Here is a 24,064-nt window from a genome sequence, read left to right as displayed (position 1 = left end):
TATTTTTCCACCCTTCTGATTTTAGATTATGTCAGTGTTTTGAATGTAACATGCACCACACACATGAAACATTAATGAACAAGAGCACAATTATTTAAACAACCTGAACAGGTATGCAAAACTGCTGTAAAAATCATTAAATATGCCCCAATTTGCAAAATATTATGTCATTGTATGAAGAGATGATATTTCAGGTAAGTAATTGTTTGTGCTGTTTAATGTTGCTGTAGTATCTGAAACTGTAAATAATATATGGTATGCATACATTACATTGTTTGAGTTATTCTCCAACAGTATAAAAACTGAATAATTATGGGAAATGTTCGTGGACACTCTGTATCCCAGCCAGAGACCAAAATTAACGCTCATGCCATTACAACTTGGCTTTGGCCAGACAATTCAACTAACTGCAACATAATACATGACTTAAACAACCTGTATGATAGTAAGATTCATTATTCATTTAAAAACAACTACTCAAGTAATCATCGATCACAACCTCGTTTAATATTATTATTAAGTGATTTGATCCCCAGCATTTATTTTTTTTATACTTGTGTCATTTGAAATAATGATAAACAAAAAAAATTTAAATACAATTTATGTAATGTAATTCATGTAATAAATGTATTAATTTAGTCAATTAAAACTTCTTTCAAGCTCAAATTGAGTGGATTATTATCAATAAATGTTAAATATCATCCCTGAAAATCAAACTCAATACTTTTTTTCATGACATGTCCATAGAACAGATCTGTCTTCTTTTCTGAACAAATGTTATAAATCATAACAGCATGTATGCATGAATACAATAGCTATAACCCTCCCAAATTAAGAAACAACTGAAAGAAATTTACCTGATGTCACTGCAGAACTTTACAAGAGGGACATGCATTACTGTAATCTTGCTAATGTACGGTGTACATTTTAGGACATCCTCAGACCTCAGTCATCAAATGAAAAGGCGTCATGCCTCAGACTAAAAGGCTTCAGTCATCGGACAAAACGGCATCGTGCCTCAGACTAAAAAGCTTCAGGTCTCAGGAAAAACGACGTCAGGTGTCAGGTCTCATACAATAAACGTTAGGTATCAGACGAAACGGACTCAGAAAAAAAGTCATCAGACGAAACGGACTCAGGCAAAAAGTCATCAGACTAAACGGACTCGGACAAAAAGTCATCAGACGAAACGGACTCAGGCAAAAAGTCATCAGACAAAACAGCCTTGGACAAAAAGTCATCAGACGAAACGGACTCAGGTGGAATATAGCGTTGCCCCGCCCCATGTGACGTCACACGCACGCCGTTCACAGGAAGTGGTATATCATGGTTGATAGATGGCAAAAGGAGGTAAGCAGCATTTGATATTTTATATTTTAACAGTTTTATTCAAATTTTACACTTATTAAGTTATATAGGGAAGATAACATGCTTTTCGAGAGTCTTGTGTGCACGTTTAGAAAGTTAGTTAGCCATATTGCAACTAGCGAGCTTTTATTTTGGACAAGTAGTAAAATTACCCTTACGAAAAATAACCAAGGTTTTACTATCAAAAAACAAAACAAAACAAAAAACAAATGGTCGATATAGTAACCATAGTTTAACCATGGTGTTTGTTGTAAAACGGTGGTTATACAAATGGTACGTTAATCATTACACTAAAAAAACATGTTACTACACTTTTACTATAATAAAACCATGGCCACTTTACGTCTGGGTAAAGCGAATTCTTTCAAGCTATTAGATTGAAATCTTGGTCTAATTATAACATACCTGTATGAGTCCAACACTAGTTGTTGAATTAAATGATTTTGTAAAAACAATGGTTCTGTCTTATAATTAAATATATATTTGTTGTTTCAGTCAATCAAGTTATCGCTGACATTTTCTGGGTAAGCGTGACCATGCTGAGCAGGACCATTGCCTGGATCCAGTACCCATTTAGATGTCCATGCAACAAATAAGCTCCTCCATGCCAGAGAATTACTGTTTGTTCAATCAAAACCTGCATGTCATCCTGGACTGTACAGAAATCTGCTGTGAAAGCCCTACATCACTGAAACTCCACTCTGAAGTTATAAGTGCACTACCACATTCAAAGGTCTGGTAGGCGTAGCTCTGTGTGGTGCAGTGGAGATGTGGTTATGGCAGACAACGGGTTCACTATTGAAGATATGCTCTCCAGTGTTGGTGCTAGACAGATCATTCCATCTTTCAAATGTGCCAAGCAGTTCAGCAAACAGGACTGTGAAAAAACACAGGCCACTGCACGCCTCAGACTTCTGGTGGAAAGGGTGATTAGAAGGGTCAAGGAAATACACATCTGGGATTCTGTTGTGCCACTCACCTTGTCAGGAACTATTAATCAGATCTGGCATAATTGCTGTTTTATGGTTTATTATCAGGGACCAATGTTTCTTGAGCAGTGAATGTATATTAGTATATTAGATTTTTAAGAATGACTGTGATTATTACAATAGTAGTGTTACAGTGTTAACATTTGATAGTAGTTTTTTATTTAATTTTTTTTTTACCTTTTCAGTTAGTTGCAGTGCATACCTTTAATACCTACCATCATTAAATGTTTTTACTTTTTTTTATTGTAATGTAAAATTTTATATTTTGTATAATGAAATTATTTAAATAAAATGTCCCTGAAAATAATTTGACAGACAATGAAATTAAAAGTATTTTTATATTAACTCATGAAAAAATCTTATTTGTTATATCATACAATGTATCAAATGTTAATATACACAACTAGTAAAAGAATATGCATATCATATACATTACAGAAGATTTAATACAAAACAAAGTATTCACCTCGGTATGTACATATTTCTGATTAATAGCAAGTACAATATATATTTATTGTTATAATTTGTTATGTATCTAATATGTTACAAAAGATCTACTACAAAATATGCTACATACTACTCAACTACATAAAGTATATATTTACTATGAATGTAAAAATAAATCTTAGGTTCATACTATAATATGAACAGAATCTGTCCATTCATACCACTGATACACATCCAGGTAAACGTTATAATAGTACTTTCATTGATGCTATGAAGGCATCATCTCGCCAGATCATCTGTATTATGAAATCTGATTTTGTCTCAGTCACAAAGTCACACCAGAGTAGACCAGTGTCTGCAGTCTGACCTTGTACCTGCCAGTAGTACTTATGGGTCGCTTTAAGTTTGGCTAGTCCTCTTTGAATTTTCATAAATGGAGCCTGAGCAATGTTTTCAGCAGAGGTGCTTTTTACCTCCACTAGTCCAAACTGGAATGTTTCAGATGGATCATGCACTCGTCCGTCTGGACTACTTTAAAATGACAGCCAAACTGAAAACCATGCACAGGTAGTGGGGGAAAATTAACATCAGGAACACCTGCAGCTATAGGGGGACATTGGTATGAAAGTGGACTGCCAAGAGGTACAACTCTACTTTTGACATGCCCTCAAGTATGTGTGGCAGCAAAGGCTTGGGATTAATCTGAATTAGTTTTGCACCAGAAGCCAAGACATCAGCATCTGGAAGGGGACCTAAAGAAATGAACACAAATGATGAGTCGTGAAGACATTAAGATATAGCTGTGTGCACACAGACAAACAAACAGAGTTGTGAATTACCTGTGTAAGCCTTTTATGGGGTAGAATTGATTCCATTTTTCCCAACTGATTCTGGTTTCAGGACACACAGTTCACTCACTGCCTCTGGATGAACTCCCTTAATATAAAACGACAAAGTAATAGTTAAAGATCGTTTACTGATCTTGGGTGGTTTTCATTTATATATTTGTTACTTAATCTGCACTCTTGTTCATTATTAGTCTATGATGTTTAAATGTTTGCATATACTTTCTTTGAGTTAATAGTGTTCTTACCAATGCAGAAAGGAAAAATACATGCCTGTGCTCTTGGACGATGCCATCTCTGTGGCTAACTTGATTTTATTCATCTTCTTAGATGCGTTTCACTGCAAGATAAAAGCATTAGATGCTGTTAACATTTTTTTTTTTCATTTGTACAAGGATATTGTATAACATCAGTGAAGAAGTACATTATCGATTAAACTTAACGGTAACACTTCCTATGAAGCCCGTATTTAAAACTCATTATAATGCCATAAGAATACTCTTATAATTTATGAATAATGTATTAGAAAAAAAACTTTGTAATATGTCATATCATCTCATGAGTAATCATAACAGTTTTAATGTGTTATAATGTAAGTATAATTTACTTATTTGTGGTTATAGCATTTAAGATTATGATTTATAATACGCAATGAATATAATGCATCCACTTAACTTACAACAGAATGTTTCCCTTATATATAATACAAGTCTCATATCTTGGCATTGTTGTTTTGTTACTTTACTCAAAGCAGGCAAATTCCATTATAAATAACTACAACAATAATAATGAAATAAAAATATTATTTTTCATTAAACAGCCATCATATCAAAAATCTGATCAGATGAATGTGTAATATGTAATACTTTTGATTTTAACTATATTTATTGTAATATCAATAAGATAGTAAGATACTGTATATATTTTAAATAAATAATGTCAAGATATAAGACTTATAAACCATTATAAATCATGTGGATTTAGCATGGTGTATATTGCGTGTTATACATAATCATACTCATAAAAGTTACATCCACAAATAAGTAAGTTTTATACGTACAATTGTTATGATTATTTATGAGATGAAACAACAAAGTTTTTCTATATATAATGCATTGTGGTTTTATTATAATAAATGTGTAGTAACTTTTTTTAGTGTAATGATTAACGTACCATTTGTATAACCACAGTTTTACTACAAACACCATGGTTAAACTATGGTTAGTAGCAAAATCATGTTAATCTGTGGATACCATGATTTAACTATATCGACCATTTGTTTTTTGTTTTGTTTTGTTTTTTGATAGTAAAACCTTGGTTATTTTTCGTAAGGGTAACTTTACTACTTGGCCAAAATAAAGCTCGCTAGTTGCAATATGGCTAACTAACTTTGTAAACGTGCACACAAGACTCTCGAAAAGCATGTTCTCTTCCCTATATAACTTAATTAGTGTAACATTTGAATAAAACTTATGAAATATCAAACGCTGCTTACCTCCTTTTGCCATCTATCAACCATGATATACCACTTCCTGTGAACGGCGTGCGTGTGACGTCACATGGGGCGGGGCAACGCTATATTCCACCTGAGTCCGTTTCGTCTGATGACTTTTTGTCTGAGTCCATTTTGTCTGATGACTTTTTGCCTGAGTCCGTTTCGTCTGATGACTTTTTGTCCAAGGCCGTTTTGTCTGATGACTTTTTGTCCAAGGCCGTTTCGTCTGATGACTTTTTGCCTGAGTCCGTTTCGTCTGATGACTTTTTGTCCAAGGCCGTTTCGTCTGATGACTTTTTGCCTGAGTCCGTTTCGTCTGATGACTTTTTGTCCAAGGCCGTTTCGTCTGATGACTTTTTGTCTGAGTCCGTTTTTTCTGATGACTTTTTTTCTGAGTCCGTTTCGTCTGATACCTAACGTTTATTGTATGAGACCTGACACCTGACGTCGTTTTTCCTGAGACCTGAAGCTTTTTAGTCTGAGGCGCGATGCCGTTTTGTCCGATGACTGAAGCCTTTTAGTCTGAGGCATGACGCCTTTTCATTTGATGACTGAGGTCTGAGGATGTCCTAAAATGTACACCGTACTAATGGCAACGGTCATATTTTTAGTAAAACTAAGAGGAGAAAAAAAATCTCTAACAATAAAAGCAATTTCTTTAAACCGCAGCTAACTTATCAGGGATGCAACCAGTATCAGAAAGTAGAATGCATTAAGATATGTTTTAATAGCACATCTTGAGAAGCACTTCATGATCTTGATGTGTGTGAATCAGGTGGCATGGTTTTGCTTAGTTTAAAGACTGTCCTGTTTATTTTAGCAATGCAATATGTGGTAGCCCGAACTGCGAGAAAGTGAAGGGACATGGCTTATTGTATTTAGGGTTACAGACTGCAGTTGTGTAGTTTTATTCTGAAACATATAGAGGGAAAGCAGCATACTTACTGACGCATGCTATGTTTTAAGTTGCTTCCATGAATGTGTATTATAGGCCTATCATAGTTTTTCTGAGCATGTGTGGGTGATGTCTAATGCAACTCTTTTGTGTGACTGCAGTGTGATATTGATTGTGGCAGTAATAGTGCTGCAGGGACTTTCATTTATTTCATTCACCCTAGAAAAAAAAGAGTGCTATTTCCAGACAGGCATCCAGCAAGACTGGCTCTCTCTAGCTTCAGTGTTCACTGAGGAGAGAACCGCACACAGCAGCTGTGAGTGAAGCCAGAGCTGAGTGCTTATACTTAATGAGAGAAAACAAACAAGCAAAAAAAAAAAAAATCCATATCCATTTCGCAAACCCGTGTTAAAACCTGATGTCCTGGATGACACTGTGAGATTATATTTATGAAATGTATTAATAATGCTTTTGTTTGCTTACGTTTTTTATTTATTTATTTATTTTTTAAGTGAAATGGTAAAAAAAAAAAAAAAAAAGATTGTTATTTGTAAAATGCAGATTTTTCTTAGAGCTATGAAATATATATTTTTTATATAATACAGTACATGCGTAATATATAGTGATAGATATATCAGAAAATATAGTTGTAAATATGAATAAATAGATAAACATTTTATTATATCTAAATGTAGACTGTGAATATTTAAAAGTAAATCATGAATATATCATTATCTCTAAATATACAGTAAGTATAAATATATAAAAACAGAGTGAAAGACCGGAGAGTGAATGTGTGTGTGTTTGTGTGTGTGTTTCAATAGCACTCAACAGACATGCTCAGATGTTGATGTCACTCCTACAGAGTGTGAGGCCTAATTAGATGCTGCTGCTTCCTCATAAATTATCACCCATAATGTGTCTGTGTGACTGTGACATACCTCCCATCACACAAACACTCACTGCCTCTCGTCACCGAATATCCAAACATCATTTTCGAAACACACACATACACACACATACAAACACACATGTGTGCTTTTGTCTCCTCAGCTCACCACACCCACAAGAACACTCTCCTTGCATGCACAAACAGCATCTTTTCTCCCCATGCGTCCCTGCGTTTGAATAAATAAGCAGCATTATGCAGAACAGCAAAAGTGATTACTCACTTTTAAAAGCCTTTATGAATATTTATAATCAGTTACTGTCACCGCTTACTTCCGAGGCTATTTTGTTATTCTCTTGAGAAGCACTTTAGATTTTTTTAGCAAATCTTTGATGCGGTGTATCAGGCTGTCTGTCTGCTCAGCTCATGCTAGGGTACATTAACACACACTGATGGCTGGCTTTTGTGCCCACTGAATGAGATTGGAAAGACCTGGTGGCAGATAGACATGGAGAGAAAGTGGATGGAGCAACACAGAAGAATAAACAAAACTAATTAAAAGGAGGAAAGGAAAGAGTATGTTTGGAACAAAAAAATAGCCTAGTGCTCTTCTTCTGCGATATACAGTGTGTGAATTTTAGGGATGCGTGGAATACCATTTTTTATGTGCAAAATGATAACTGGAAACCACATGTGCTGTGATGAGGTCACATGCTATTGTGAAAATCTGATCATGTAATGAGCTAAAAAAAAAGAGAGCGTATTGTCTTTTTTTGTTTCTCTTAAATTGTGTTGAGAGTAAAAGAACTGGTCACTGTTGCGTCCAGAGAAAGGTGTCTCTCAAGCCTGATGAAATCCAACCTGTGGTCAGTGCTTACAGTGTCCACTGTTACTATAATTCATTATAGAAAGTTTTTCTTGCATATCATGGTATGCAGTTATTTGGAGCCATTTTTAGTTTAGTTAAGGCTTCACAAAAGTTACATGGCAAGACCCATTTTGAGATAATGTTTGCTGTTCAAAAGTTAAGTCAGTAAAATTGTAAAATATTTTTAAAGTCTCTTATGTTCACCAAGGCAGCATTTATTTGATCAAATGTACAGTACTGTAATTATTACAATTTAAAACAACTGATTCTATTTGCGTATATTTCATAAAGTATTTGGTTCTTTGATTGAGTTCAAAAGAACTTTATTACAACCCAGACTGTTCTAAAGTATATTATACAGTATATATACATATATAGGGCTGTTTTTCCAACTGTTTTTAGAAATGATTGACACTTAACTTGGGTTGTGTAGGAGTTATAGCTCAACCGTTGCAAAGTGTGAGCCTTGAGCCATTCCAGTTGTCTCCTTGATTATAAAACTTAACCTCTTGTTGCTGTCTATAATCTTTCTATAATCATTTTATGGCATCCTTCTACAGGTTCAGTGGTTAAGGCAGTAGTTTAGGCTTCTATAGACATGGGTCTTAGCTGATCCAGTGTGAAGTGTTGTTTTTCATATTGATATATAAGGATATCTTATCTTGTCTTGAGGATAGAAGACTGGAGCACAGGTCATCGCTGTGCAAACCTGAAATAAATGTCACAATGTCTACGAAACCACTCCGGTGGATTGGAAACTCACAGTTTCCTCCAGCAGCAAGGGAAGTTTTGCTCGTGTTTTCTAATAGCTATTGAGTAGCACAATAATTCTGATCATTTCAAAATATTGGTCTTGCTGATCTATATTGCTCTTTTAGTAATGTATTTCTTTTTAAGGACCCGGGAAACACATGATATTTAATGCATATGACTGTTTGCCTGAAAGCAGCCTTGAGCATTACTTCCAGTGCCAGTTACATTAATAGATAATGCCAGATTTATACACATTTAACCCAGATTGTATAATTGAAGAATTCAGTACCAGTTGCATGAAATCCTGCTTATTATAACAGTAGAAAACTAGTTATATGGTTTTCATCCTTCATTCTCACCCACACTGTTCTTTAGTTTTGTCCAGGGTGGAAACTGTGATCTTGAGTTGCCCCTCGTGCACAACACCCTCCTCTACAGATAACAAGCAATCTGTATCCGCTTCCTCAACCCTCGTATCTTTTAAATGAACATGTGAACTGGTGAAATATGGAATCGAGCTGTAAAGGATTTTTGTCACAAACTAAGTGGGATTGACATGAATGTGGACGCCATGGCCGCTTTTCCTGTATTTAATCAGGGTCCGTACACACGGTAGGCTAGCCAGGCATGTGTGCAGACGGAAAAGGGTTAACACTTTCTCTCATCAGTTCCCGTCTGAAAAACCCAGTTAAGTTAATTACTGAGACAGCTCGCTCATTTCACCACATCCATCAGACTTTGTTCCATCTCAAAGATTCCCAAAGAACCTTCTAGAAGCAGTGGCTCGCTTCAACCGGTCAACAGTTTGATAAAGATTCCTCTGTTGCCATGGAACCCACCTGGCCGTGACCTTGAGGCTGATCTGGAGTCTATTAGTCACAAAGCATCGCCATGGTCCATTCACTTTGTCAGGTTGGCTGACCAATAGGAGCCATCCGTGCAAGTGTTACCAAGAGTCTGCATAGCGACAGAGTTTTTGTCAAGTTCGTCAGACTTCATTAAATAGGAAGACACAGATATATTGGCCGCACACACACCTCCTGATGTTTTCCGGCTCTGTAAGCAGCTGGAGAGAAATGATCCTTCTCTTCAGATGTGTTTGTTGTAGCTGAGCCTCACAGTTCCATGTTTTATCTCTGAACGCTTGAACCATCTTAGCTTCCCATTGTAATTCAGTGCACAGTTGACATTTGTTTTCACCACAAGAAAATTGTATTTCTGTCAGTTTGATTTGCTATCCTTTGTTTTTTCATTATCAGAAGTACGCGTTCTGCAGCGTTCCTCTTGCCCAAAACACTCCCTTTACAAGTTCATAAGTCACAAAATACTAATTTGCGAGCAAACTTATAGCTGTCTTCACAACAAAAGTGCAAAGGTTCAATTTCCTTGGCTGCACTGGAACATATTCAAATGAATAAGTAGAATATTGGCCCCAGTTCACAGGGAAATTAATTCTGAACAAGACAACAAATGTTCCCGTAATAGTTTCGACGTATAGATTGAGGCAGATCCCATGTGTGCCGTCTTTTGGATCTTTACTTTTTTCAACAGATACTATACTGTACTTTGGGGATCCAAGCTGAAAGACTTCTTCCCCAGAATTAAAAAATCACAATTGTTCTCCAACCGGCAAAAGACCCCCACAGACCACCTCTAATGCAAAACCTCATGTCTCAATTTATATCGGCCGCCCAGCCTGAGAGTGAGCATTCACCACACAAACCTCATTAAATCCAAGGCCGATCTCTTAAATGGGAAAGGATTATTGTAAAATACTGATGGGTCATGGGCCAAAACTTATGAGAAATGAAAGAAAACCACATCCAGCCACATCTTCCAATTCTCATCTTCATTCAAGATCATTTCAAACACATGACTGCTAGTGGTAAATCAATACACCACGGGCCAAGTTCAAAAAGAATCTTCATTAAAAATGGAGAAGGATGCACAATCCCAGCTTTCTGTAAGTTGGCCTAAGGTGGATGAGTTAAGCTGGAGGGATTCTTATCATTGTTAAGCAAATCGATCTGCTAAAGACCAAAGAAATGGAAAGTAAAGAAAACCATAATAAGATTTAATCAGAAGCATATTAACAAAGTGCTGCTGCACAAAACGTAAGCCAAAAGCTCACCTCAGCAGTTACACAATGAGCTGTGTTAATGCCAGAATGTTGCATTGTACTCAAAGTCATTTTTCAGCTTTCGGAGGCTGTCTTCTATTCCCTGGTGCATTCATAACTGTGTGATTTATTTATTTTTTCTTGAAAGCAAAGTGAATAGTAAAAATGTGGACATTGTGAATTTAACCATCGAGTCTATTTTGTTTGTTCTGTCACACAAGGTCTACCTGAGTTAAGGTACCATGTGTTTTGTTTGCTTGTTGTTGCCATAGACATTGAGCTTTCTAGAAGTTTCGCTTAAAAACAAAACATTTTCAGGCGACTATCCCACTGTGGTAATATTGTTCAAAGTAGGTCTTTAGTAAAGATGTAGCAGTGATTATAATAATGAGGAAAACAGGGATAGGCAGATGGAGAGGGCTAGTGATTTTGTGACAGCTGGAGTAAGGAACAGGCCATTTCTCAAATACAACTAATTTGGTTCTTTGTTACAAAATACACTTGAGTTTCCTAGGGGCAGAGAAATTATTAATACATGCAATTAATAATAAAAAAAAAGTAGTTCTATTAAGCTTCACAATTACCAACATTTGTTGCAACAACACCAACATTGTATTTTAAATGGTAACTGGATGAAAGTGCTGTACTGGGATTTACCTAGGCATACTGTTAAAGTTGAAAAACTTATGGAGCGGTTTTAAAGCTGTTTTATTCTGCATAAGGGTATCCCTACAGTGTGTTTACAACAGTGTCACATGACCAGGAGGATATCTTGGTAACTCCCCAGTGCAAGCCACTTACACAATGACATCCGTAACTGAATACTTTTTTTTGTGTGTGAGGTTACATCCACATAAGTCCAAGACTAGTGTTGTTTCACTGAAGTTTTGTACTAAAATTAACATTGTTTATTCTTTTTTCACACAAATTATATTTACGAGGCAGATTATTAATCAATAGGGATCTATTTTGCATGGTTCCTTGCATATATTGTGACCTCAAAACACATATACATGGTGCATGATTTGCAAACTAATACATTTCATGTTTGTATCACATAACCAGCTTTAAATGTATGACTTTTCTGATGTAGCAAACTTACTCAGTAGCCCACCCGATACAACATTGTACTAGCGATGTGTAGCATTCAGTAAGAATTCAGTATGAGTCCCATGAAACACAAGTCACAATAAGCAAGCTCACAGACTTGTAGAATTGAACAATTACATGATTTATACTGCAAAAGTGTTTTATTATTACTATTATTATTATTATTTATTTATTTTTTTCTCACATTTGCTTTTGTTATCACTATTGGTGATATTTACTGTAGGATATGGTTTAAATAGGTGGTACATAATGCAATAGAGTATATCATTTTTAGAGACACATATTAGACATTTAATTTCTGATATGTTACTTCCCTGATGTGTACAGTACAACAACTAATGAAATAAAATGTTGCCACATACACATTAATCTGTTTTGGAGATAATTTTACATGGTTGTAGCACCACACACTGGACATTTCACTTGGACATGCCATAAATATAATTTTGCTGAAAAGTCACCACAGGCAGTTTTTTTCCAATGAGCCTGGGTTGGTTTTGTTGATTTATTAGTCCTTGTCCTGATATGGTCCTCTGGTTTTGTGGCCTTGGTTGAGCCAGAAGTAGACAATATTTTAAAAGTGCTGCAGAGTCACAGTGTTTACAATCTTAAGAAAAAGTTAACATACCAATGGATAACTGAAATGTTTGACTCTTCTCATTAAACTGGGTTTGAAGAAAGTATTTCAACACCACATATGAAACATAGCAGCTTTAAAACAGTTCAAAAGAGCAAGCTAGTTTGAGACGGACATTTGATATGAAATCTGAAATGAATTCATATAGTTTCATATATGATTTTGTGTTTCTCGAGTACACATCTTTGAGCCTTGTTGTATGCAGAGACTAAGCCCTGTAGAAACATGCTGTTCTTTCTCAACCCAGAGTCCACACTCCCTGTCTCCTGCATCACGGCTCCAGGCTTGATAAAGATGGAATGTGTCCTACAAGCTTGTTACGCTGCACTACGCATCCCGATATGCCAGGCTGATAATCTGACACTGATGGCCATCAAACTGTCACCACTGGGGAGAGAAAATACTAGCATGAGCACCTTATTTTCCACATAAATAACCTCTCCTCCGTGGATACATCAAACCAAAACTAGCTTTGTAATTCATTTATCTGTGTAATTTTTTTTTTCCCGTTCTCTTGAATGTCGAGATAGATGTTTCACCTTTAGATCTCTGCGCATATATATAAGTCTTACTGAAAGCTCGCTCACCAGCTAACTCAATGAAAACTTTTACCGCTGTCTACAGATTATTATAATAATTATAATAAGCGTGCACAACATTTTTGGTGTGACTCACTTTACTACAGATTATCACTTAGTGTTTGTGTTTTAATGTGCTGTCAAGAAAAAAAATACTATTTTGAATATACAGTAAAATGTGAGGCTTTCTGTTGCATTTATTTGTGGTCCATCTGGCTTTTTTCACTGTAGTGGGAAAGTGGCCTGTATCTCTGCGTGTGTTGGCTTACTAATTTTAATGAACACATCCTGTGTGTACAAAAATGCTCTCCTATGCGTTTAGTGCTGCTGAAAATGATACTATACAATTACAACGTAACAAAGCAAAAAGTCAAAACAAAAAGTCCTGATTTGTCACATTTTGGTGTAGTGTACCAAAATTAACTTTTACCTTTTTTATTTCTGTAATAGTCCTTGGGTTCAGTTCATAATCTTCAAAATGGTACTTCGGTGATATGGAGACAGACAGAGGAGACAAATTGTTGAATGAAGTCATTGTTTTTGTTTTCTTTGCGTAAAAAAAGTATTCTCTTCGCTTTATAACATTGTGGTTGAACCACTGATGGCAAATGGACTATTCTGGACTATTTTCTGGACCTTTACAGTGTAATTTACTTGTCAGTTACAGTCACAGTCACCACCAGGGCTGAAACGATTCCTCGAGTACCTCGATTACAAAAAATGATCGAGGCAAATTCCTCTGCCTCGAAGCCTCTTTTAATTTATTTTAAATCTCACGTCAGGTTCTTTCGCAATGTTTTTTTTTATGTGACACAACGCGTTTACGTCACCCACAAAGTGGAAGGAGACACAAGCGCTGCGTCCGAAATTGCATTCTGCAATGAGTCAGCAGTGTTTTGATTTGAGGGCACGAGCAAACGTAAAGAGAATGTCGTGGGCAAGTGTCCATTTCAAGATAGAGCTGGAATACCACAACTAGGGCCCTATGATTTCTGCGATGCAGAAAACGCGGAGGGAATCTTGGAATCCAGTCATAAAAACAGAATTTACAGTTGAACACGGAATGGCATGGAATTTGCAAATTTTTTAAATTAATTAATCAAAAATAGGCCATTGCACTTACATCAAATCACGATATGGACTAATATCTGTAAATATTAAGCCGAAAAAAATAAAATAAATCAAACATTATTTTTTTTTAAGGTTTAATCACACAACATTTCTTCCATGTTTTATTTTTAATAGTAAATCCCCTTTGTTTACCAAAAAGTAAAGTTTGCTTAATTTTCAATAATTAAAAGATAAATTAAATTTTTAATAAAATAAATTTTTATGTGTTTAATGTTTAATATGCATCTCAGAAAATGCTTTATTTAAAACCCAACTGAATGGCACTTAAATGCACTTAATTCATCTGTCAACTTTGTTGTCATTGTTCACAGTACAAGTACAGACAGAGAAACAATGGGTAATAATTAAATGTTTATTTTTGATGTATGCATTGCATTCTATGCAATTAAAAAATAAAAATATTTTTTTCTAAAAAAGGAAACTTAGTTGTTCATTTTAAGAGACCTAGGAGTCTTATTTTCTCTTGCATAACTAATATTGCACTTTAATTAAGCAAAAACACATTTTATCCGATTACTCGATTAATCGATGGAATTTCTGATAGAATACTCGATTACTAAAATATTCGATAGCTACAGCCCTAGTCACAAGCCTCCCAGTTTTCATCCAAAATATCTTAAATTGTGTTCCAAAGTTGAACTAAGCTTTTACGGGTTTGGAAAGACATGAGGGTAAGTGATTAATGACAAAATTTTCATTTTGGGGTGGAGTATCCCTTTAAAATTATTTCTGAGAGCTGTGAAGTGAAACTCTGAACAATATAAATTTCATCTGTAGTGGGCTGGAGAAATGAATACCTTTCATATCCTGTAATTATCTCTAGTTCAAAATACATTTATGTATTTTCTGATCCTGTTTTGGTGGATAATTGAATACATTTTCATGCTGGTCTGGGTGATTATTGCTAGATTGATAGTGGTCCAGCACATAGCTATGCAAACAATGCTTGTCTACCAGTATGATCTTTCTGGTCCACAGCTGTGAAGACCAGCAGAATTTCTGATATCAATTCTCAGCACATTTCAATAAGCTATAAAAGTAGGATTGAATTTATGATAAAAACAACATGAATCAACATTTAAGTGGATGAGATTTCACACCCCTCATCTGTTTCCCTCTAAAATCCTCTTATGCCTCCTTCGATAAATCTCACCTCAATTCAGCAGCTCCACCTGGTTCCTTTCCACCACCTCCTGGGACAGCATCTAGTAAACACATCGCCAATAATACCATCAATAATATTCATCAAAGTTTACTTCTGAGAATACTAGATGAAGAAGATTCCCTAGGTCTGTGTTGTATTAAGAGAGATAGCAATAGCAAACAGAAAATAATATGCTCATCTGTTAGTCAGTCTACAAGAATATCATTTTGTATGTTTTCACTTTCATAAGATAAAACTGATTATTATTTTTAAGCAATCACTTGGATATTGAAAAACAGTGGCTTTTTTACATGCTGGTATGGGATGCATAAATGTATATTAACCCGGCTAACAGGGAACCTTTTCCGAAAAGTTCTGGCAATGTTCTCTCAAAGTTCTAAACAAATCCAGTAACATAAATAGAATTTCCCTGCCAAGATCAGGGGTCTCATTTATAAAACTATGCGTAGGATCTTTACTAAAAGTTTACGTGCGCCCAAAAGCCAAAAATGGCGTACGCCAAAAAATATTCCGATTTATAAAACCGTGCGTACGCACACCTGTAAGCAATGTTCCCTTTATAAATCACAGATCACCCGCAGATGTGCGTACGTGAACCAGCCTCATATCCCGCCCTGTACACGCCCATTTTTAACCATAAATAGTCAATGCAAATCACCTCATGATTGCTGATCAGCATGTAAATGAGAGTGGAATCCCATATATACCTGGAAAACTGGCATGCGACCCGCCAATTAATTAATCCAAGAAAGTGAAAACGTGCATTTCTGTTAGCCTAATTTTAATAATGGCGACAGGTGAGAAAAGAGGAAAAAAACGTAATTTCTCAGATACTGAGATTGAAACACTTGTAGGGGAGGTGGAGGCTCGGAAAACTGTGTTATTTGGTGGCCACAGCAGTGGGGTCACTAATAAAAAGAAGCAGTGCGAGTGGCAAAGTATTGCTTCTGCCGTCAATTGTGTCAGTGGGACAGAACGGACAGTTGCAGAATTAAAGAAAAAATGGTCCGACCTGAAGGTATACAAATTTTTTTTTTACCAACATATTACATTTGTGTTTTATTAGGCTATATACCTATATAAATAGCAATATTGATTTTCAAAAAGTTTTATTTACATGTGCTTACAGTATGCAAAATATGTGAAATAAAGATTCTCATTCATTCAAGGTGGAGGCAAAGAGAAAACTGTCCTCCCACCGCCAGAGCGTGGCTGCAACTGGTGGGGGCCCATGTACAGCTGATCTCACATCAGTGGACAGCAAAATCGCGGCTATAATTGGGGAGGTCAGCGTGTGTGGTATTGTGTCGGAAAAGGAGGGAGACACTGACGTGACTGAAACCACAGAGGAGCAAGGTTAAACCGATTTTTAATCATTAACGCTGTACATTTGAGTGTGTGGGGTGATAAATGGATAAATGTTGCCAATTGTTTGTCCTCCAGTCCTTCCGGAGTCTGAAGCTGTAAATGAACAGGAGGTTCAGGGTGAGGGGTTCTCAGATGCAGATGCACAGCGTCCGGCTCAAAGCAGTGCCCCTTCTGCGTCTGGCACGTCCAAAAGTGGTCGGGTACTCACTGACGCAGTCCTGCAGTTACAGCGAGAGACAATAAACGCTGTCAACAGGGTTGCAGATGAGCTACGGCAGATGAGAGAAGTGATGCAAGAAATTGCACAATCATTAAAAGATGCAGTTAAAACATGAACCTTGAGTTTTGTCTTTCTTTACAAACGCCGCATGACATCCTCACGGATTCTTGCACCTCGTTGATATCCCTCTTGTCGGCCAGGGGGCTGTGGCTCGGGGTCGTAATGCTGGGGTAGAGGGAGATCAGGAGGGAGAGGAATACCGTTTCTCAGTGCTATATTGTGCAAAACACCACACGCCCTGACAATCTTGCACACTTTTGCTGGATGGTATAAAAGTCTGCCACCCGAGGCATCCAGAGCACGCCATCTGCATTTCAGGATGCCGATGGCACGCTCCACAACTGCGCGGGCACGAGAGTGGACCTCGTTATAATGAGTTTCCTCTGCGCTCTGCGGGTTTAAAAATGGGGTGAGGAGCCAGCGTCTCAGGGGGTAGCCACTGTCGCCTGCAGGTTATAATTATATTAAAAACAAAATTGTTACAGTTTCTACTTTTTAATATTGTTAAACTCACCAAGAAGCCAGCCATCACGTACTGCGCCTGCATTTAGTCTGTTCCCTACACTGCTATGTGTCAAGATAAAGGAATCATGTGTTGAACCAGGCCAGCGTGCCACAATGTTTGTGAGGGTCATGTTGGAGTCACATATGATTTGCACATTAATAGAATGCACATGCTTTCTATTAACATAAGCAAAAATTCATTTTCAGATGGTGCCCTTATAGCAACATGAGTGCAGTCAATTGCACCGATTACATTTGGGAAACCAGACATTGCTGCAAATTGCGTTTTAATTTCGGCCTGTTCTCGCACAGTGTAGGGGAACCTGATGTATCGACTAACCATATTAAGTATACCATTTAAAACGACAGATATTATGGCACTCAGGGACGGCTGTGATATATCAGACCTATAGGGTGAGATGATAGATTCCAATAGAATTATTTCATATACAAAAAGGTCTTAGAGACAAATTTGAGGATTACTTATAGTTTTTTTATATTATTAATTTACCTGTCTGCCAATTCCCGCTGGAAACAGCCGGTTGCCAAGAACCCCAGAGTGGTGAGGACTTGTATTTGGACTGGGATGGCATGGTTCCGGCGTGTTGCCCTCTCTAATACTGGACCCAATTCAGCACATAGATCCAAGAGCACAGCTCTAGGGAATCTAAATCGGCTTATTAGCCAGTCATCATCATGGGCCAGGAAATCATCATGGTCCCTGAAAACTCGTTCTCTCCTTATTCTGCCATTAGCGTAATCCTCCAACAGTGCCAGGAGTGCCATCATGAAGCATTACATACCCGGGTCACCGGAGAATTTATATGTTTCTAGCAAATAGACTGATCGTTAACACCTTGACAAAATCACTTAATTAATTTGTGGGCGAAAATTTAAGACGAAAATGTTATAGTGAACACATGCTTCTTGACGGTTTTGTAATGAACACCGTAATAGTTAGGACCGATGATGAGTAGCGATTGTGCTTCATGACTGTATTTGCAGACTTTGACATTTTATGATATAGGCTATGTAGTACATTAAGGAAAATATTTCCTTTTTACACTGTGTTCTGCAGTTCTCTAATAAAAGGGTATTTCATGCTATTCTGTAGGCTATCACATGTATCGCGCCATGTCCTCCTGTGCTCCCGTTGTGGACAATGTGACTGTAAGGCAGCGCTGATTATTATTTTATTTTACTTTTAATACATTTTGAATTACGTTTGGATTTTACTAGATGTATATAGCCTAAAACAATCGGCACAAATAACACTGTTGGATTTAATCTTCATGATAATGTGGATATAACGTATGAAATGGAGTGAAAATTAAATGTCATTCATTCTTATAATCGTTCTTCTCACATTTATTTTCTACAATCTAACTTCAGTTCACGACCTCACCATCGGTGTCGCCAATTCCCTTTGTCTCCAGAATGTGCGTACGCACGGCTCAAAGTTTGCTTAAAGGTGCGCACATTCTCCCGTCAAGTTTGTTTTTTATAGATCACAACCTTTGCGTGGGAACTGGCGTACGTACGTTTCCAGCCCCGTTTTGTGCGTACGCACGCTTTATAAATGAGGCCCCAGGTCTTTTTGTAAAAAAAAATATTTATTTGTTGCTATAATCTTATTCAATTGATTAATCGATTACAACATTTGTCCAAAACATTTTTTTTTTAATTCTTTTTTTATGTTTTAATTGTTTTACTGTTTAAATGTTTCTGTATACCCTATAACAGGCTATTTAATGGCATGTTCCCTGTATATTGTGCCAATGTGCCAATTCCTTTAAGCCTTAAAGGTATGTGTCTATTCTGAAATGGACGTTTTAACATAAACCTAACAGAGAAATATCCACTGGAGTAAAATGTGTGACAACTCGCCCCATTGAAATAAAAAGAGATGGAGGATTAGAATGGTCAATCTGTAAATTACATGTAATTTGAAACTTTTTATAGATAGAATGACTATACAAAAACCCCAAAAAATATTTGTCAGGTACTTGAGAGATCTCTTTGAGAAACTGACATTTCCTCAAAGGAAACTGATTCATTATGTTCTACATGTCCCAGTTTATCAATGTCAGAGCTCGCCCTATGAGTTACAAGATGGATGATGGATATTTAACATGTACAAATGCTTTTCCTGAGGGTAACCTTGTTGTTACCTCCCTAGTCTCTTTGTTATAATATTAGTTGATGACATTTAGTAACCTTGCCTTGGTTTTCATACAGAAATGTATTACATATGTTTATGATTCTAGATCACAGCTCAGTATAAATACAAAGTGATGAATTTAAGCATACACAGAAAATAAGCATCATTGTTGAAAAAAAGCAAAAAACATTTTGTTGCAAATTTGATGATTATACATCCAACGTTTTATATATATATTTATATATATATGAAAACAGTAACACAAACCTCAGACACAATTTTAAACTGGACAACACATTGCAAACTAAACAAAATATATTTTGCTCATACAGTATTTTAGTAAATCCACACGGAGAGGTTGTTTGATTATGTAATCTTGTATTCCTCTTTTTTTAACTAAAAGGTTTGTATGAGCTTCTCAATTTCTTTGCTTCTTTTGCAAAAAAAGAAGGTCTCTAGTCATTTACTTTCTTCTTCCTCTCTTCATCTGCACTTATTTTTACTTTTCACAAACCAGCTCATGGTTTTTTTTTTTCATGTTAGAGTTTTTTTCTTCTTCTTTTTTCATGTTTTTCATGGGGTTTTTTCATGTCATTTCATATATATATATATATATATATATATATATATATATATATATATATATATATATACTGGAATAAGAATACATTTACAGAAAAAGATTTGGACATTTTCTTTATAAGTACATTCAGGTTTCAAATTGTTGTAAACTTCTTAACTAAAGGCTTTTTTTCTTTCAAACTCCTAAAATAAAATAACAATATTGGTGAAGAAACATCCTTTCAATATATCTGTTACACTCAGTTTGTTTTTTGCAGTTTTTTTGTAGAATGCTTTGATGTTTCAAACAACAACAATTACTAATACTTGTTCTTGTCCTAGATGTTGGACAGTAGAGAGTCGTGTAAAGACCGGTGAACTGCTTTTATTTGTACTGTCTTGAGGGGTCATTTAAATGATGGAGCCTCCAGCGAGTGTAAGTAAAACACTGAATCGAGCTCTAGTCTGACATATGGTGAGTCAACAGGGGCAAACTGCTGACTGACCAAGCAAAACACTTCAATCTCTCTATGCTGTGCTTCACTGCTCTCCGGGGCTTGATTGATTGATTCGCCTGCCAATCAGAACACATCAGTCCCCGACACTAAAGGCATCCATTTATATAAAGCCTGTCAAGCAAACTCACAAAGGGAAAGCTGTTGTGTAGCTAGCGCTCAAAAAACATACCTTCTGTAAGGAGCTTGGATAAATATCTATTATATGCTCGAATAGGTTGGCTCAAAATCAAACAGTCATTTACTTTTCTGCATTCAACTTCTTACATTACACTGTTCTTTGTAATCCACTTCACTTTGATGCCATATCACATATTTCCCTGTTCTTTTATTTATGCTGATATTCCTACTTGTGCATTACAGTGTTTCTACCTCAAAGGTAAATTAATTTGTTTTGTAAAAAAAAAAAGTGTTCATTTGTATTATCGAATTTGCATTTGTAGTGTACTTGTCATTACAAATGTCCGATTACAAATATGTACTGTATGTCAAAGTCAAAGTCACCTTTATTTATATAGCGCTTTAAACAAAATACATTGCGTCAAAGCAACTGAACAACATTCATTAGGACAACAGTGTCAATAATGAAAAAATGATAGTTAAAGGCAGTTCATCATTGAATTCAGTTATGTCATCTCCGTTCAATTAAATAGTGTCTGTGCATTTATTTGCAATCAAGTCAACGATATCGCTGTAGATGAAGTGTCCCCAACTAAGCAAGCCAGAGGCGACAGCGGCAAGGAACCGAAACTCCATCGGTGACAAAATGGAGAAAAAAACCTTGGGAGAAACCAGGCTCAGTTGGGGGGCCAGTTCTCCTCTGACCAGACGAAACCAGTAGTTCAATTCCAGGCTGCAGCAAAGTCAGATTGTGCAGAAGAATCATCTGTTTCCTGTGGTCTTGTCCTGGTGCTCCTCTGAGACAAGGTCTTTACAGGGGATCTGTATCTGGGGCTCTAGTTGTCCTGGTCTCCGCTGTCTTTAAGGGATGTAGAGTTCCTTTCTAGGTGCTGATCCAGCATCTGGTCTGGATACGTACTGGATCCGGGTGACTGCAGTGACCCTCTGATCTGGACACAGACTGGATCTGGTGGCCACGGTGACCTCGGAACAAGAGAGAAACAGACAAATATTAGCGTAGATGCCATTCTTCTAATGATGTAGCAAGTACATAGGGTGTTATGGGAAGTGTTTCCGGTTCCGCTTTACCTAATTAATGCAGCCTAAAAATCCTTTAACGGATTTGGATAATAAAAGCATATTAGTATGTTATGTGTATGCCAGGTTAAAGAGATGGGTCTTTAATCTAGATTTAAACTGCAAGAGTGTGTCTGCCTCCCGAACAATGTTAGGTAGGTTATTCCAGAGTTTAGGCGCCAAATAGGAAAAGGATCTGCCGCCCGCAGTTGATTTTGATATTCTAGGTATTATCAAATTGCCTGAGTTTTGAGAACGTAGCGGACGTAGAGGATTATAATGTAAAAGGAGCTCATTCAAATACTGAGGTGCTAAACCATTCAGGGCTTTATAGGTAATAAGCAATATTTTAAAATCTATACGATGCTTGATAGGGAGCCAGTGCAGTGTTGACAGGACCGGGCTAATATGGTCATACTTCCTGGTTCTAGTAAGAACTCTTGCTGCTGCATTTTGGACTAGCTGTAGTTTGTTTACTAAGCGTGCAGAACAACCACCCAATAAAGCATTACAATAATCTAACCTTGAGGTCATAAAAGCATGGATTAACATTTCTGCATTTGACATTGAGAGCATAGACCGTAATTTAGATATATTTTTGAGATGGAAAAATGCAGTTTTACAAATGCTAGAAACGTGGCTTTCTAAGGAAAGATTGCGATCAAATAGCACACCTAGGTTCCTAACTGATGATGAAGAATTGACAGAGCAACCATCAAGTCTTAGACAGTGTTCTAGGTTATTACAAGCGGAGTTTTTAGGTCCTATAATTAACACCTCTGTTTTTTCAGAATTTAGCAGTAAGAAATTACTCGTCATCCAGTTTTTTATATCGACTATGCAATCCATTAGTTTTTCAAATTGGTGTGTTTCACCGGGCTGCGAAGAATTATAGAGTTGAGTATCATCAGCATAACAGTGAAAGCTAACACCATGTTTCCTGATGATATCTCCCAAGGGTAACATATAAAGCATGAAGAGTAGCGGCCCTAGTACTGAGCCTTGAGGTACTCCATACTGCACTTGTGATCAATAGGATACATCTTCATTCACTGCTACGAACTGATGGCGGTCATATAAGTACGATTTAAACCATGCTAATGCACTTCCATTAATGCCAACAAAGTGTTCAAGTCTATGCAAAAGAATGTTGTGGTCAATTGTGTCAAACGCAGCACTAAGATCCAATAAAACTAATAGAGAGATACACCCACGATCATGTATGTATTAATATGTACTGTACAAATACATGACATATAAGCACACGTTTCAATAAAAAGTGAGTTCATGTATATTTTAGTTTACCATAAATGAATGTTAGTGCAATCAGCAGTTAACTTGAACCATAATTCAAAGACATTAGAAGTTATGACATTACATATAAAGATGTACTGAAGTCCTACTGGGTCAAAACACTCTATTTTCATTTAATACCAATTTAAACTAAAATACATTTTCATTTAGTTGTCAACGTGATATTTGTCTTGTGGATTTCTATGGAAACCAGAGCCAAGAAGATAACCGGTCAATAAAACTCTTTTTCTCTATTTCCTTTTTTAGGGGGGATATTTGAATCCATCGAAAGTGGCCCATCTGGTGCTGAAGAACTTGCCTTTAAGTTTGCTTTAAATACAATCAACAGGAACAGAACTTTACTGCCAAACACTACACTCACTTACGACATCCAAAGGATAAACATCCACGACAGTTTTGAGGCCTCCAGAAAAGGTAATGCCATCTCCAGCTATCAGCTGTCTTCAGCGAGACCCTACACGATTAGAAACAAATGTGCTGTGAGATATATGAAGAGGCACATAGGCTTTAGATTGAATTCATTTAACCACAGGGGAAAATCAGTTGCTGTCTGGTGCACATGCAGAGATAACTGATTGGTTTTAGGTAATGAGTCAGAATGGGTGATTCAGTGGATTACTGATACCCCTGAGACAGGTTCGCAGACTGCAATCATATTTTATTTACACGCTGGGGAAACATCTGAATTTTCTTATAATGATTATGCACTCCATTAGCCGCTGCTGTTGGAACTGTGCTTTTTTTTCCATGCCAGTTTATTTAAAGATTACAAAGAGACAATTAAAACAGTGGCTTTTGCAAGAAACTATAGAAGTTATATAAAAGTGTTGCAATTTTATTTTGGACACTGTGAGTAACTATGAATTGGGCTCTTG

General features: G+C 36.5%; 1 protein-coding gene across 2 annotated transcripts in view; it reads left to right on the top strand.

Annotated features, from left to right (window-relative positions):
• Positions 1 to 24,064, top strand: part of LOC132102734 (glutamate receptor ionotropic, kainate 2-like) — a 285,887-nt gene that overhangs the window by 47,544 nt on the left and 214,279 nt on the right. For both annotated transcript variants that reach the window (XM_059507361.1, XM_059507362.1), the window contains one exon: positions 23,436 to 23,603. In XM_059507361.1, the coding sequence (XP_059363344.1) occupies positions 23,436 to 23,603 (168 nt within the window). The remainder of the gene's footprint in view (positions 1 to 23,435; positions 23,604 to 24,064) is intronic.

Source organism: Carassius carassius, chromosome 24 (genome assembly GCF_963082965.1).
Source record: "Carassius carassius chromosome 24, fCarCar2.1, whole genome shotgun sequence".
Taxonomy (NCBI): Eukaryota; Metazoa; Chordata; class Actinopteri; order Cypriniformes; family Cyprinidae; genus Carassius; species Carassius carassius.
This window is presented reverse-complemented; position numbering and strand designations above follow the sequence as displayed.